Here is a 15803-nt window from a genome sequence, read left to right on the forward strand (position 1 = left end):
TAAAACGCATTTTTTTTTGCGTGTTTCTTATACATGATATTCTATATTTTGTTTTTGTATCTTACAAAGTTCACAGAAAATCGCTACTTTAAGTACGATGTAGGTAATCACGTACATACGCGTGTGCGCGTACGTACGTACGTAGTGGGGCCAGTTTCAAAAACTTGAGAGTAATCCAATCGCGCACACACTGATCGGATTCCAAAGAGAACCAATCGACCGGTTAATAAGATTTAACTGGTGAAACTGACCCGTGGAATAGACAATTTGTGCATCTTTTTGCACGTTTAGACCCGTTCGTTTTACTTCAATGTTTTGCACTTAAAATAAGGACACATGTACGTGGTCATAACTTCGCGAGATACAACAAAAAAAAAAACAAAAAGAGGTACAAGGAGCGCGAGTAAAACGAACAGATCTGTGTATCAATTTCTATGTTTTTTTCACTTTAACGTGGGATATCACTGATTCGATTCAACAAACTTCTCCAATGTTAAACGGAATAATGATACTTGACGTATGCTATGGCCGCGAGATCCTTGCAAAATTCTTCCACTATAACGGCCGTTTCGTACAAAACGTTCTCCTCCTCCCTGAAATCAGACACCGACGTGAAAGAGTGTTGATAAGTGTGAACAAAATATTTACAAACATATTACCGAACGAGGTCGTTTTAATCTTTTGTTTTGTATTTTGATAAATAATATGTGTGTGATAATTCGAGATAAAAATTTTATCTTTGTTTTTCTTTCCTTTTTTTTTTTTTGTCATCAAATGATGTGAAATTAATCAGTTATTTAACTCACTCGTCTTCGGAGCAATCTTCCAGTAATCTCTGCCTTGTTTTCTTCAGTATCGATTTACTTTCCGGTGTTTTCGGTATCTCGCTGACGAGCTGTTTGACGACCTTTTGCAAACACAGGAACAGACTCTTTGTACCCGGGACCAGAGGTAGCAGAGGATTCAACAGGAATTCGTGCAGGTAGGGATGCGGCAGTAACGCTAATTTGGAGATCAATCCCGTGACCTTCACGTTGACCTCGTACGTCTGCCTCGGCATGTTGCCGATTTTGTCGAAGAGCATGCTCAGAAACGGTCCCATGTAGAATCTGCCCGAGCAATGATCGGCCTCAGGCCGCGAATCCGAACTCGCGGAATCGTCCACCATCACCGCCTCCAACGGCCAAGCCATCAGCGCGCAATCGGCAAGTATCGACGAGTACTGACGTTCCCAACCCAGCATGTACTTCTCGTAGTTGTTGACGTCGGAATCCGCTTGCAGATATCGCGGCATTAACGACAGAAAACTGAAATAAAAATCGCATTGACAGTTGATTTCGAAAACTGAGATTTGAAGTTCGTTGATTCTAAACAGAGAGAATTGCAATTGAAAAGTGCAACGCCTGGATTACCAGTTGATAACACGATGGATATTGCTCGGTGCCAAAGTGCGGCTGCGACTTTGCTCGTACGAGAGATCCAGAGATCCCTTCTTTTCCTTCTCCCTTTCGTCCTCCTCGTCGCTCCACGAGGCGATAGCGCTATCAGCGGCGGTATTATCGTAATACGCCCGCGTTGACAAATATATCAACAAGAGACAATGCAATATATGCTCGTTCTTCTTATCTATCGCTTCCTCAAACAGTTTCAACGTTTCCATTGTTAGATCGTTACTGTCCGTAAAACAGTTCTCTATCAATCTGTGCAGCACCGGTGACGTCCACACGTTCGGTATTTCCGGATCTCTGTCTTGCCCGACCAGCCAGTAACTCAGTTCCGTGCACAACGCGGACGAAGTCACCTCCTTGAAGCACTTGGCGACCAATGCCGTGATAAGTATGACGTGATGATCGGTCAGGCCGGGTGTCACTATTCTCTCAAAGAACATCACTCTGATAGTCCTCGCCAGAGTTTCCGCAAGCTCCGGCTGGGCCTCTCTGATCAGTTGGTCGCAATAGTCAAACCACATAAAAAATGCCGCTACCTGCCGGCAGCCAGGAAATTTTTTTTCATTAGTCCATAATGGCGAGTCTAGACCCCACGTGACATCCACATTATAAATCTCCAGATAGTCCACGTGCACCGGAATGGCGTTGAACAAGTTCTCTAGTCGACTAGTGATTATTGTTGGCAGCTCGCTCCTGGCTACCGTTTGCGCGAACAAAAGATCGTCCAGGGAGGCCAAGACCATTATTCCCTCGCACGCTCGTATTCTCACGGTATTGTCCTGAAAATTCAAGCAAACGCGTTAATCGCTATGTTACGCGTTGTTACAAGAAAAAAAGATTGGATAATTGTATAATTTACCGCGCTATTCAAATAACTCATCAAAGCGTCCAACAGAAAACACTTGGATCTTTCCGGCGGCGACCTCAAACTCTGATTATCACCCGCTACGTAAGTCGTCGCGTCATTGTAAGTACCGCAGTCGGAATCCAGTCGCAAGTCTCTCAGACTTTGCAGATGTTTGTCGAGTCTGTTCTCCGAAGAATCCTCCTCGTTCTTTTCTTCCGATTGTTCGCCGTTCTTCACATCTATCGACGGCGAATTGCGAACGGACTTTTGTGCCAAAGGGCTCGATGATACGCTCTCCTCCCTCGAGGACACTGATCCGTTCGATCTTCCGGACGAATCCTTGAAGATCTGACTCGAGAGCTGATGCGGCAACCTCCTCTGTTCCTTATCGAGAAGATTCTGGTTGACCAGGGTGATCGCTTGGGTGTCCAATGGCTCGAACAAAGGATTGGAATTGTTTCTCTTTCTCGTCGGGACGTAGGTCACCTTCTGGATCTCCGTTTTTTCGCTATCCTGTTTGGCGGAAGTGCCTACCGTCTGCACGCTCGATGCGTCATTAATAATGTTGGTCACGTGCGGGTATTTGCACACCAGAAAGCAGATCGTCAGCAGAAATTGCACCTAAAAATTAAAAATTATTAGACTCTCTCTTCTTTACAACAGCAAATACATCTTTGCAGTTGTAATGCAACAAAGATAATGTCAAATTAATACAATCGAAGTTACAAATACAATTTTAATCGCTTGTACCGTTAATTGAAACTATAGTGGGTAGCACAAATTTTGCTGTGATTGCGGCACCATTTTTCCGCCGCAAATGCGCGCACCATCATTTGAAATTGTGCTGGACGATGATTTTTGCAGCAGCTTCGAATTTTGAAACTCGATCGGTGGCGCGACCGAACGAAACCGAAGACGAACGAACGTCGGCCGAAGTCAACACATTCGAAGACGCGCTCCGAGCGCATATCGCACTAATCACCGGTATTGTGCGTGTTGTTCTCTTATATTTCACGAGTGTGTACAGACAAGAGTGAAACCCAAAAATCTTGTGTTTCGAAACTGAAAATAACAGCACGCACGCACGCGAGTTTATCTCAGAGATCGAAAGCGTCTGAAGTCACTGAAACGGTGCGTTCTATCTTGAAAATGAACTAGAAAGACGGTCTTGAATACTTCAAGAACACACAAGATTGTGGAATGTGTTCATCGATTCATCGGGATTCATTGGTTGAAACACCGTCGAGCTTTGTCAAAAAATATGGTACGAGACGCGCGTATCGCGCGTGCGTTTCTTTTTCACGTAAAGGTAAAAAACAACAATTAAAAATTTCGAAGCTGTATCGCGGAAAGCAAGAAAACGCACGCGCGCGAACGCGACATTTCGAAATCGTAGGGGGCGGAAGAGGGTCAGTGACACGACCGAACGTGGTCGAGGAGAGGCGGAGTCGACCGAGAGCGCATTCGAAGTGCACCGTTTCGCGCCGGCGGACGCGTCGCATTGTTCTCGTTCGGATCGACGACGGTATCTCGCGTGTTCGGGAAGCGAAGACGGAAATCGCGACCGATCCGAAGGATCGTTTTCGCGCCGCGTACTGACCCCGCGCACGTGACCGAGAGTGCGTCGTGTGTATCATCAGGAAATAGTTTGATTTTGTTTCGTCGTCGTGAAATCAGTCGCGCGCTCGTGTGTTTTGCTTGCGCGAGAACGAACCGAAGTTGGCCGGGGAAGCGCGCGTTTCGTGTGTTCGCCGCGTCGCGTGTTTTTCACAGACACAAAGTTGTTGCGAACGCGAGTTGTTGAGTGACGGAAGAAGAAAAAAAAACGACAATCGGTAGAGCGCATTGTGAGATCGTTCCGTACTGACTGGCAAGAATGGAATTTTCAACGTGTTTTTTTTTCATGTGAGGACGGATGAGAGAGGAAGCAGCGCGTAAACGCCAGCGGATGTAGCAACGAACGACGGATCACGTAAGTACATTATATACGTAGATATATTACAAATGAGATATATCGCGCGCGAAAGAGATTTGAAGGGGTTTAAAAAGCGAAATACCTCTTCGGCCTCCATCGGCGACGGCGGGTTGCCGTTGCAGAGCGCCACGAGTTGTTGTATTGGCGTGTAGATCGACGCATGATGCAGCAAAGGATACTTGGATCTGCCTAACAGTTTTCTGAGAAAGGCGAGACAAATCGTTCGCATACCAGGCGGCGTCTCCGCGCCGGCCAATGTCGCTAGCAAGTCCAGAAGCTTGTGTTGCAAAAGATACTCCAAACAGGGACCCGGTTCATCTCCGTCTTTCTCTTCTTGCAACAGTATCTCCAACAACACGTCCAAGTGTCGGGGTATGTTGGTGCTTTGTACGGGAACCTTGCAGTCGGTCAGATGACTCACATAAAAGTTCATCAGTTGTTTCCAATGGTAGGTGAAATCTTGCAACGGTGTTGCCGGGGGTGCTATCTATAAGTGCGAATTTTGAGCGTCGTGATGCGATTCTTTCGCTGTGATTTGTTGTGTATTTGCAACGCAAGATCACATGTACGAAAATTACATATTGAAAAATAATTTTAAAATTCATATTTTAGTTAACAAATATTATAAACTCAAAATATCTTAGGACATCTATCGTATCGCTAATTGATATTCAAGTCACTTTTTTTATATTTCTACATAAAAAATACATATAAAACACAACGTTGCTTTTTATTTCAACTAGATGTACTTTTTTATTCTTACTTGAAGAAAAAATTGATTTTGTATTTTAACAAGTGATGTAAACTATTTTAAAAGTTTCTTTACACACATAATTATAATAAAATTATGCCGAAAGATAAGATAAAGAAAGAATAGATGTGAATAAACAGAGTGTGCTTGTCTCACAATTTATATAAAAGCTTCGCAAATTTTAATATTCTTAGATTAAAAATTGATCTACATTTAATTTTAATATCGATCTGACATAAAAAAAAGTAGAATGCAAATGCTCTGTTGATAAACAGTCTCTCCCTCTCTCTCTTTCGCCCCTCTCTTCCACACACACACACACACACACACACATACACACATACTCCCTCCCTTTTCCTCTTTCTATGTCAATATATCATGTTCGCGCGATCAATTTTTCAAAACAAATAATTACAGTACAATTTTCCTAATTATTTCATGTGACGCGACGCGTCTTGGATAGTTTTATATCCTGTCACTGAAACCCCTCCCTTCTTCTGATTAAGTAATATGTCAGTGTTCTTCTCGTCTCTCTCTCAAACGCAGTTGCGCGTTACTGTGGCAGACGTTCTTGTCAACGTCGTCGTCGTCGACGACGACGACGTCGACGACGACACAGACATAACATTCGTCACTCACCACGTCAATGGCATTCTTCAGGGCGCTTTGAATGCCGCTGATCATGTTAACTCACTGGCTCGGTACGCGATCTCTTTGCACGCTTTCTTCATTCGTAAATTCGCGGGATGTTCGCGCAAACTACCGCCCAGACACAACGCTTCATCGTACGTGCGAAACGAACTGTCCGATAGCCGGCTGCTCTCCTCGCGACTTTGACGTGTCCGATAGTGTCAAACGGTCGGAGCTCGCACCAGATGGCGACACCGGACTCGTCGACTGGTGCATGCGCTTATCGCGCGCGAATACACGTATATATATTCGGTTTCACGCGCGCGCGTGTTATACTACGTACACACTTTAAAATTGTCATTCGCGAGCGTGTGGTGAGAATGTGTAATACATGCCACAGTTGATCACTGAACTCTTCTGCAAACGCGTGAGAAGCAGGGGTCTCCGTTCTTATTTTACGTTTTATAATTAATTAAGTAATTGCCGCATGTGTAACGACCTCGAATCTTGTAAATACGCGAACTTGCATCGAACGATATGCGTCTCATAGGACGCAGCTGAGTAAATGTTCGATGAGGAAAACGTACTGCGATCAATGAACACACATGCGTGTTACAGATGATTAATAATAAAGCTATTAAAACGTGCCTGTGTGTGTGTATATATGTATATAAGAATAGAGAAAAATTAGAGAAAAGACACGTAAAATTACATAATAATAATAACACAAACTATTTGGCAAAAGTTGAGAAATTGAGTCAAAAAAAAAGAAAAACAGGATTTTTGAAAAATGCGATTATTTTTAAGTAACAATTCTCAAGATTAAAAATACACACATATGTGCTTTTTTTTTCGAATTGTATACATCACACAGAGACGAGACAAAATTAATTTCACGACTAAATAAAGCAATCATTTATACATAAGAAAACTGTTTTTTTTTTTGTTTTTTTTAATTTACGATTATTTATTCTCAGAATCAACGTGTGTACATAAATAACAACATTAATGTATGTAATATACGCTAGGTGTAAAAAAAAGTCATGCGACTTCGAGAGAGACACTGCTTCTTTGACAATGCTCGCTTGTTTTGTGCAATTGTCTTCTTTTTTTTGTCTCGCTCTTCTCATTCTTCTCGTTTCTCTCTGTCGCTTCGTCGTCTTCGTAAATAATTTCCTATGACGCGTACGGCAGTAAGGAAATATTTCTCTCGAGATATCGCGTACGTATTTTGTTCACGTATTTTACACTATATGTCCGTTGTTTGTTTTTTTTTTTTTTTGTTGTATATACAAGCACACATTGCAATCGCATCTCAATGGATCAATTTCTCAATCTTGTCTTTTTTATACATATAATTTTTTCACTTTCTCTTTCTCGAGTAAATAAATAATCGCCATTTCTCTTTTAATCGGAGAAGAATTTTTCTCGGCCACACAGAGATATCGAGTAAAATGTGAAACTTTACGTTTTTATTTAAAATATTCTCTCTCTTTCTCAAAATATCCTTTAAAAATCTTTTTTTTTTTTTTTTCTAATACAATCTTACGAATATAATAGATGTTGCGCTTATGTAACAGTGATAATAGTAGTTTCTCTGAATTCGTTGATCGACGCGCGTCACAATTCCCTCGGTAAATATGAAAAACAAAAAAGAACAAATATATAAATACAAAAAGAGAAGAACGTCTCAGCGTTGTATACGTTGCGCAAGAAAATTATTTACATTTTGGCTCGTCTCGCGTATTTGACATTCTATTTTTAATTTGCAGTTCAGATTTCGTAAGTACTCACCGACTTGAGTGCTCGTAATCGTCGCAACATGGCCGCGGAAGAAGTTGAAAAATCTCGCGAGAAGAATCGTATTGTGTATTTTCTATCGTTTTTTTCGATCCCCTGCGGAAATGTGTTTTCTGCTCCCGTTAAAAAAGAAAAAAAAGTCACATCAACACACCGATGCGGTTCGAGAGAACGTTCGCTATCGGGCTTCGTGTCTTTATCGCGATAAGGAGGTTTATTACGTTAGTTAATATAGTCGATAAGACTTTTCGACCTGCCTTATCTCACACGCAATCGTTTCACGGCATTTAATAACTCGATAATGAGATAACTACATATACAGAATGTATGTATAAGTCAACGAAAGCATCTGGTGACGGAAATTCGCTATGTTGGAGAAAATGAAACTTTTTCGATAATAATTTGTTTTCCCAATCTTTAACCTGTATTTGTATGTTTAACATGTGTGTTTCTTTCTATTTCTGATTCGAAAATTAACTGAAAAAAGAATTTATATAAATGATAGTTTGATCTTTTTGTTACATGTCAAAATATAAAATTCACTTGCGTGAATAGTTTTACATCTTCAGTTGTTTTTTTTTTTTTTTTTTTTTATTATTATCGTTAAAAGTTATCGAGACGCTCGTGTGACATTTGTATTTTGCAACGTAAATTAGTTGCAACAATAGAAAAAAAAAAGAAACTAATCACAAAGACAAAACGTCGTTCGACAACTTCGACAATACAATGGCTGCGTGACGCAAATGAAAAGGAACAACTGGAAACCACAAGCACTCAATCAAATGTCGATGAAAAACTGCATTATTTATTTTGCGAGTTCGGGCGAATTGCTTCGCATTTTATTTTTCATAGTCGAATACGTAATATATTTCCGCGACGCGAATTTAAAACAATCAATTAAGTTGTTCGCATTTCGTCGTACAATTGTATGTGATAACGTGCGTAATTACATATAATGTTATGTATTTACTTATGTAATATTTTCCGCAGCGATAGCTCGCTGCAACTCAAATGTTTTTGCTTTTTTTTGCTCGCTCAGTATTATTATTATTATTATTATAAACTTATACACGGCAATTTTTTTTTTTTTTTTTTTTTTTTTTTCAAGTTCTCTTATCTCCCGCTCCGTTTTCTCAAACAGAGAACGTCACGCGAGATGACGATCGATATCGTTAATATCGCTAAATAATATATTATCATACTTGACCGCCATTAAGAAAAGAACGTCTCTACGCGTTCTCGAGCTCTTTATAATAATTTCTCGCAGAAATATCAACTATAAGTATATTCACCGTTCTAATCCGCTAGAATTACAATCTTTGTGCTCTCTATGTACATGTAAATATTTCATATCGCGCAAGTTTCGGATTTCTTGTTCGTTCCCTCTTAAAACTGCACTCTCTCTATCTTTATCTCTATCTCTATCTCTTTCTTTCTCTTTCTCTCTCTCTCTCTCTGTCTCGCACTCGCTACGCTTAAAACGAGACGTAAACATACGCACCGCGTATGTTAAAACTTTTTTTCAGTTTTTGAAAAAAAGATCCGCAATCTATCAATATGGCTCGCATGTGTTCGCGAGTCCTTTTTGTTTTCTGACTAGCAAACTATTTCTTCGGAAAGAATCTCACAGAAGAGCTAGAGTGTTTTCTAAAATAGGAGGAAACGAATGAACGGATTTGTAGAAAGTGCAGCTGAAACGAACAGGAGAGACTTGATATTTTTTTTTCTCTTTCTCTCGCTCGCTCGCTCGCTCGTTCGTGCTCCCACTTGCTCGATCGTTCACTCAATTTATATATCTTTCTCATACCGTATGGATTTTACATTACAGTTTTATAATTAAATTGGAGCTAATTCGCTACCGAAAAGACCGCGTCTTCACCGTCTCTGCGAGGCCACCGCGGCGACCAGAGCTGCACCACGACCGCTGCCATCTTCCGACAGCATCAAATCGAACTGCAAAAAAAAATTTAATGGAATTTGAAATATTTGACGTGTAATGTGTCAAATATTTCTTTGATTGACGAACAATTTACCGACATGTGTGTGTGTGTGTGTATTTGACTGATATATTTAACATTTACATAAACACTTTTCGTTTATCTCACCTTGTAACTCTGAAGTTCACTGATTTTTGCCGTCATGAGGTCGTGGAAATGCGGGTGATATCGATAGACCGAACCGTCGATACCCACTGTGACATTGTTCTCGCCCATTTTATTCAGCAACGTCGCCAATCCCGCGCTCGCCAGATGCGCCGCTCTCCTCGATACTACCGAGCACACGTATCTCACGTTCTCGCAATCCTGATCGCTGACATTTCGTATACCAAGTTCGGCCAACACGTCTCGACAGTTCGTGTACTTTCCTTTGGGATCGCTGAAATTTTCAGACGTGATCGTCCGATTCTTCCGTTTCGCTTATCGGTGCAAAGACAGACTCTCCTACTTACTTTTCGATTTCTGATACGTATTTGGTGAAGAACTTGCCCCTCTTTCGGAGATCGCTCGGACACTTGCCGCCAAAAAGAAGACCGTCGTTCACCAATTTCTCGAGTACCAATCTCGTGAGCTCGCCCATATACATACCGGAGATCATCTTCTCGAATAGCTGCTTAGACGGATTGATGGAATTCTCGTCGATGGCGCGGTCAAATTCCGTCGTCACGAAATCGAGCACACCCTCCTCACCGAATGCTCCCCATTCGGTGTTGATGAGCATATGAGGTTTCTTGTCGTCGTAATTGCCGGGAATGGCGGTCCGCACGTTCGAGGTCTTTTCGACGTAGCAGGCGTTACTACCCGTGCCTGTAAATGCGAGAGAAAGAGATGACTTTACGATTTAAATTCACTACAGGAAAAAGAGAAAGAGAAGGAGCGAGAAAATTGATAAATTTTTCAATAAATTTTAGTAGATCGGAGAAGTTAGTTTTGCGTACCGACTATTAAACCAATCCGACAGTTTCTATTCTTCCAAGCACATGACATTAAGGTGCCGGTTGTGTCGTTCAGGATGGCACACACGTCAATCTTAACGTCCTGCGAAATATTAATTTTCCGCTTAATTTTCACCACCACACTTTCAGTTATTTAAATGCAATTGATATTTCGAAATTGTTCTCATATATACGCTGTTTCACGAATGAACGCGCTTACGTTTCTTTTTCTAATTGCCTCCTCGAGAAGGGCGACGACGTCCTCCCCGATCACTCCGCTGCAATTGAAACCTTTGGTCCATCGCACCAGATGTCCCTGTGTCAGTCCTCTCTGCGTCAGGGGAAAACTGAAAGTGAATCCCAGCGGCAGCACCTGGTTTTGCAGATTCAGGTCTTTCACGAACAACGCCAGGCACTGAGCGATATGATCGAACAGCTGAGTGCCAGTGCCCAGCATCAAGGTCTGAGGTATCGCGTAGATTTTGCTCTTCATGTCGAAGTTTTGACCGTCCAACGTGATCAGTAACACTCTGAAGTTTGTGCCGCCCAGATCCAACGCCAGAAAGTTACCTTTCTCTGAAACAGAAAGATATTATTAAATTTTGTTGGCGATTCCGGCGTGTGTTGACCTTTTTGAAGTTTTCTCGATAAAAATAATATCCGACCGCACTTTCGACGACTTACCGGTGCCGTTTGGCAGATCCTGCACGTATGTGGTGAAACACTTGACGATCGCTTCGTCGTGGGTCTCTCTCGACAGGCCCTTGTTGATCTCGTCGGTGAGCCTCTGCATGACCAGACGGAGCTGTTCGTTGGACAGGACCAGGTCCTTGCAGGCATCGCGTATCTGTCGGGAGAGCAGAGAGAAACGTAACTATGAGAGAGGAACAATTTTTATCGATTTGCGCGGCGATGTTATTGGGATGACCTTGGCTCGTCCTTCGACAATACCGCGCGCGCCGCGCGCGCGACCGCCGAATGCGAGCGTGTTGCATAACGCTTTTACTATATGCGCATATAACAAACGAGTAGGAGCGCGCGCGAGAGAGAGGCGATCGATTCCTTCCCTTATATCGATTTCCGGCATCAGATGTGAGAAACTGTTACACGGGGGTGCTTGGATATTACAGAGTCGTTCGTTTCTAAGGATTCTTCTCTTTCGCCACACAATTTTTTGAGGGGAACCGACTTTTCTCTTCCCGAGGTTGTATTACACGTCGGATTAAACGCGCGCATATCGCATTTCTATATTTACACGCGCTATCGCACTTTGTCCTTAAGTTACAATGGGGATTTGTCATGTTTTTTTTTTTTATAGCACCGGTTCTTTAACGTACAAAACGCAAGCATCACAAAAAGAACTTTATGAATGACGTGTTTAAAAAACAGAATACACGGTTTACGTAAAATATATGTACACGCGTTTATGAGCGCGTCGCGCGTTGAAAGGAAACTCGTGCAGTAGCAAATTTTGCAGAATGTACAAAGAAACAAAACAACTCTATTAATTAGTACGAATATCTTTTCGCTTTTAGAAGAGACGTAATTTATTTAAACTTCACTTCTTGGCGATAAATTTTTTCTATAAATGGTCTGATCTCTCTCTCTCTCTCTCAAGTATCAACAAGAGAAAAAAATAAGAGACTAGAAAATGCATCGTTCGAAATTTACAACAATACTCGAGAATTGTCGTTAGAGAACAGACGTATTAAAGAATATCATATTTCCCGCCAATTTGTTTGCGCTCCGCTTCCCCTTCGAGGGCAGAGCATCGATCTATGACGTCACTGACACACCCGCCCGCTGGCCAATAGAATCACTCATGAATGAATAGCATAGAATGCACACGCAATATTTTCTCCTCTGCTATGGATTCGTGGCGAATATCAAGGCTGCGTGCAAAAATTGCAACGGTTGTGTTCGTATGCACGTTGCACGTGGCGGCAACAATTTTTTAATTGCAAATTTACACACTATTTATGACCGATTATTATAAACACACGAACGCACATGTGTGATAACGTGTCGTAAAACTCTTATTGAATTCTTAATGAAAGAATCTCGTTTTACGATTACCGTGGGTTATCAACCGTGGCGGTGGTAAACGCGATAATAATTAATGCGCGTAACATGCTTTCGTCATAATCGCTGCGAGATGAGTTGTCAATACGTTTTCTCTCCGGACAACTCTCGATTTTAGAATTTTTTTTTTTTGTAGTGTTTCAATATACCTGTTGCGCGCGCGCGACATCATTAAGAGAAATTATTAATTAATTTTTTTAAATAATTATTAAGAATTAAAAGGAAAAGATACACAGTTACATGTGAATTAAAAAAATTGCTGAATGTAACTCGGTTTACGGTGTGTCCGGATATACTGTCCCTTACGCGAGCGACGAAACAATTATTTTGTTCTCGTTTTATATTTATTATCGTTAAACGCACTAAGATTCCAGGGGGGGGGGGGAATTGGTTGTTGCAACCGCATCAAAAGGTGACATCAGAAAGTGAGTAAGCGTGTGAAAAATCGTACAACATTCCTGATATCGCACGGAGCAAACATCGGATGCTTTCAAATTAGCGAATAGGAAGAATAGATAGATAGCAAATTAAATAGAGGCGCACGCACGCATCACATCAGAGAATAAAAGTGACATGGCCTCCACGTGCTCTAATGATATATGTGTAACGCATCTCTGCGCTTGGCGGTAAACGTCTTTACACTCGACAAGAACGTATGAGAAGCGATGTCATGAAAATATCTTTATGAATATATCAGACGTCATTAACGCACGTGACTGTTAAACCTTCGACTCGGAGTAATAAAACTTATCTTCGTTCTTTGAGCCGCTCTCTTCATTTCATTTGTGTTCTCCAAACTTTTCAAGATTTGCAACTACGATTTGCGATTCACTATGTTTAATTTATAACAACCAAATTGACATTGTTATTTAAATTTAGCGTGTGACTGGATTATTTGTTGAAATTTTTATCTGACGTTGAAGCATCGCGTGTGTGTGCATCTTAATTCTCTCGGTAGAAACGGTATATTCGTTAAAAATTAATATAATTTTATTACACAAGAAAATTTATCTCTCTTTGATTCTCCCTCACACCATTTGTACAAGTTACGACATTACGCTCAGAAAGAGAAAAAGTGAGAGAGATAAGGTTTCGATATTTGAATACGATTAAACGATTCTGTTATGATGCCGTTGACATCGTTGACATTTAAGAGAGACGCACATTTCACATGCGAAATTCTGTTTATGGCATTCCTCTCTCGTTTGCACGCGAATATCACCAAATTTTTTCGGAAATTTTGTTTCGGGACAAATTTTCAAAGCAGTACCGTTTCTATCTTTCCGCAAACAAAATGTTGGAAAAGAAAAATAGCGAATAGTGAAAAATTTACATTTTTTTTATAAATATTGTACGCATGTGTGTGACCTTTGAACCTCGGGCGATTTGTTTAATTTATCGAGAAAGTAATTGCTAACGTGAATTAACTGATTTTTTTTTTTTTTTTCATTCAGTCTTTCACAGAAGTGAAGAAGTGCAAAAGCGAAATTTTCAAAAATTATTACAAATCTCCATTTCCTGTTTTCGCTCACGTTGTAATTCGTCAAATTGTCAATTTGTTGTTTATATTCGCAAACGCGTGTTAAATCATAAAAGTGTACATTTTTCTGACGCTTTCCCCTGTTTTTGCATATTTTCCTTGAACGATCTACTTCCTTTAGATTGTTTCCACGTTATCATTTCTACTAACGTTTCAACTCGACACAATTGAAACTTGAGCAAAAATCGATCTATTATTCTGCATATGTGATATAAACGGACCTGCTTCGGCGCATATTTTCTGATAAAGAAATTTTTTAATTCGACTCCACTACTTCTCGATAAGATTTAATTTCTCTTCTGTTCCGATGGGGGTCATTGGACTTGTACCGTACATACAGATATAATATGTGTAAAATTTAACATATGTTTTTTTTTTTTCATAGCGTTATCTATGTCTCGTGGCTTTGCACATAAATTTTTATTTACATAATCGATTTATTTTGGTGAGCAAGATGTTTAAAAGAAAATTCACCGCGTTCTATTCAGTTTGCACATTCTCCCTTCTCCGCGATATTTTTCATTCTTTACTGAGAAACAATAATTACATAACACCGTAACACGAATTGACGAAGCGACAGATAATAACATATATATACATACATACGCGAATGTAAATCCGATTCGTCTGGTATTATCGCACACTGCCAAGTGTTTCACGAATATGAAACACGTGAAAATTCTGTCAGATCTATATATATACGTATATATTTTTTTTTTTTTTCACCCGACCAAACTCGCGTCACGGATCTTGCTTTGTAACCTGAAATGTTTTTAGAGTCCGAAGTGTGTATAATGTCACGCGTGCACAGTCGCACACGACGACATGGATTCACAAATCTTGTTCTTTAAAAGCTCCCTTTTTCACTTTTTTCAAACTTTTTTCGTGAACACTCGACTCTTTCTCTCTCTCTATATATATATCTCTCTCTGTCTCACCTCCTGCTTGATCAAGTCACTGCACGATAACGTGGACGTCTTCATGGCTATGCCGCACTCGCCAGCGCAGTCCTCGAGTAGCTTCGTGGTGGCTTATTAAAAGCGATCGGCGATCGTGCAGAAAAAAAACGCAACACTCGTTTGCGTCACTTTGTTTTGCGCAGTGTCGACCAAAGAGTCGTCGTCGTCGAGAGAGTCTCGACGCTGCCCGTCGGGAAGAGAACTAGTTCGACGCTACAAAACGGAGCTTCCTTCCTTTTGCCTCGACAAGAAACGCAGTTCTCTCCGTGAACTTTATTTCACTACTGGCTGGAATGACGGCGCCTGTTCGTTCGTTCCTCATGCTCTGCCGAAGCCGGTAGAGGGAAATGAAACGTTCATAGTGGGGCGAAAGGAGGCCATGGAGGAGGCAATGGTTCCAGTGATGGATCTATTTCTTCGATTCGCCCGTGATCTTTCTAGTTTCTGCACGAAAGATTTTTCTGATTTTTAATTTAAGAAAAAAAAAAAAAACATTCGGGGGCGGAGGTGAGAGGATTCTTCTTTCTTGTGTTCTGTTGTTGTCAAAGTGTGAACTGTTCGAATTCCGGAAGAAATCGAAAAAAGTTAATTAATGTCTCGCTTTCTGATAATCGCATATTACAAATTTTAAATATTTTTACACGTAGTAAAATCTTTGATTTTTACAACGACATGTTTCAATCCTCGGAAAATGATGTTTGCAAATGCACTTCGCTTTATCTCCGTCTTTCTCTCTCTCTCACCTTCTGGCTTTTCTCACATTCCTTTGTGTACAAATTGTTGCACTTTGTTCTCATCAATCTTTATCCTGATTTCTGCTCCGTGCATTTCTTCGGATT

General features: G+C 40.8%; 3 protein-coding genes across 10 annotated transcripts in view; 1 reads left to right on the plus strand and 2 right to left on the minus strand.

The window, feature by feature from the left end:
• On the minus strand, positions 1–5927 carry LOC109857669 (protein FAM160B1-like). Its single transcript, XM_020434211.1, has 6 exons — positions 5661–5927; positions 4353–4757; positions 2308–2916; positions 1413–2227; positions 807–1307; positions 1–593 (listed from the first exon to the last, which is right to left on the minus strand). Exons 1-6 carry the CDS (start codon positions 5703–5705, stop codon positions 494–496), a joined length of 2475 nt encoding a protein of 824 aa, XP_020289800.1. The 5' UTR covers positions 5706–5927; the 3' UTR covers positions 1–493.
• Positions 3780–15803, plus strand: part of LOC109857672 (BRISC complex subunit FAM175B-like) — a 24343-nt gene continuing 12319 nt past the window's right edge. For 2 of the 3 annotated variants that reach the window (XR_002250533.1, XM_020434222.1), the window contains exon 1: positions 3780–4267. The gene's annotated coding sequence lies outside the window, so the exon portion shown is untranslated. Of the gene's footprint in view, positions 4268–4640; positions 4719–15803 lie in introns of those variants that run through there. The other variant, XM_020434223.1, reaches the window with a different exon arrangement.
• The window catches only part of LOC109857671 (hexokinase type 2), a 16173-nt gene continuing 7277 nt past the window's right edge, over positions 6908–15803 (minus strand). For 4 of the 6 annotated variants that reach the window (XM_020434219.1, XM_020434216.1, XM_020434218.1 and 1 more), the window contains 6 exons: positions 11068–11230; positions 10604–10959; positions 10387–10486; positions 9901–10255; positions 9557–9827; positions 6908–9404 (listed from right to left, as the gene is read on the minus strand). In XM_020434219.1, coding sequence (XP_020289808.1) covers positions 9327–9404; positions 9557–9827; positions 9901–10255; positions 10387–10486; positions 10604–10959; positions 11068–11230 — 1323 coding nt within the window. In that variant the 3' untranslated portion in view covers positions 6908–9326. Of the gene's footprint in view, positions 9405–9556; positions 9828–9900; positions 10256–10386; positions 10487–10603; positions 10960–11067; positions 11231–14611; positions 14905–14943; positions 15275–15803 lie in introns of those variants that run through there. The other 2 variants (XM_020434220.1, XM_020434221.1) reach the window with 2 other exon arrangements.

Source organism: Pseudomyrmex gracilis, unplaced genomic scaffold (genome assembly GCF_002006095.1).
Source record: "Pseudomyrmex gracilis isolate BER0280 unplaced genomic scaffold, ASM200609v1 scaffold_168, whole genome shotgun sequence".
Classification (NCBI taxonomy): Eukaryota; Metazoa; Arthropoda; class Insecta; order Hymenoptera; family Formicidae; genus Pseudomyrmex; species Pseudomyrmex gracilis.

What these genes read in the sequence shown, in the direction of transcription:
- LOC109857669 (XM_020434211.1), bottom strand. Translation starts at nt 5,705, where the DNA reads ATGATCAGCGGCATTCAAAGCGCCCTGAAGAATGCCATTGACGTG. An exon ending in TGAAGAATGCCATTGACGTG is followed by an intron (nt 4,758 to 5,660) that starts GTGAGTGACGAA and finishes TCGCACTTATAG; the next exon opens with ATAGCACCCCCGGCAACACC. An exon ending in GAAGATTGCTCCGAAGACGA is followed by an intron (nt 594 to 806) that starts GTGAGTTAAATA and finishes GTCTGATTTCAG; the next exon opens with GGAGGAGGAGAACGTTTTGT.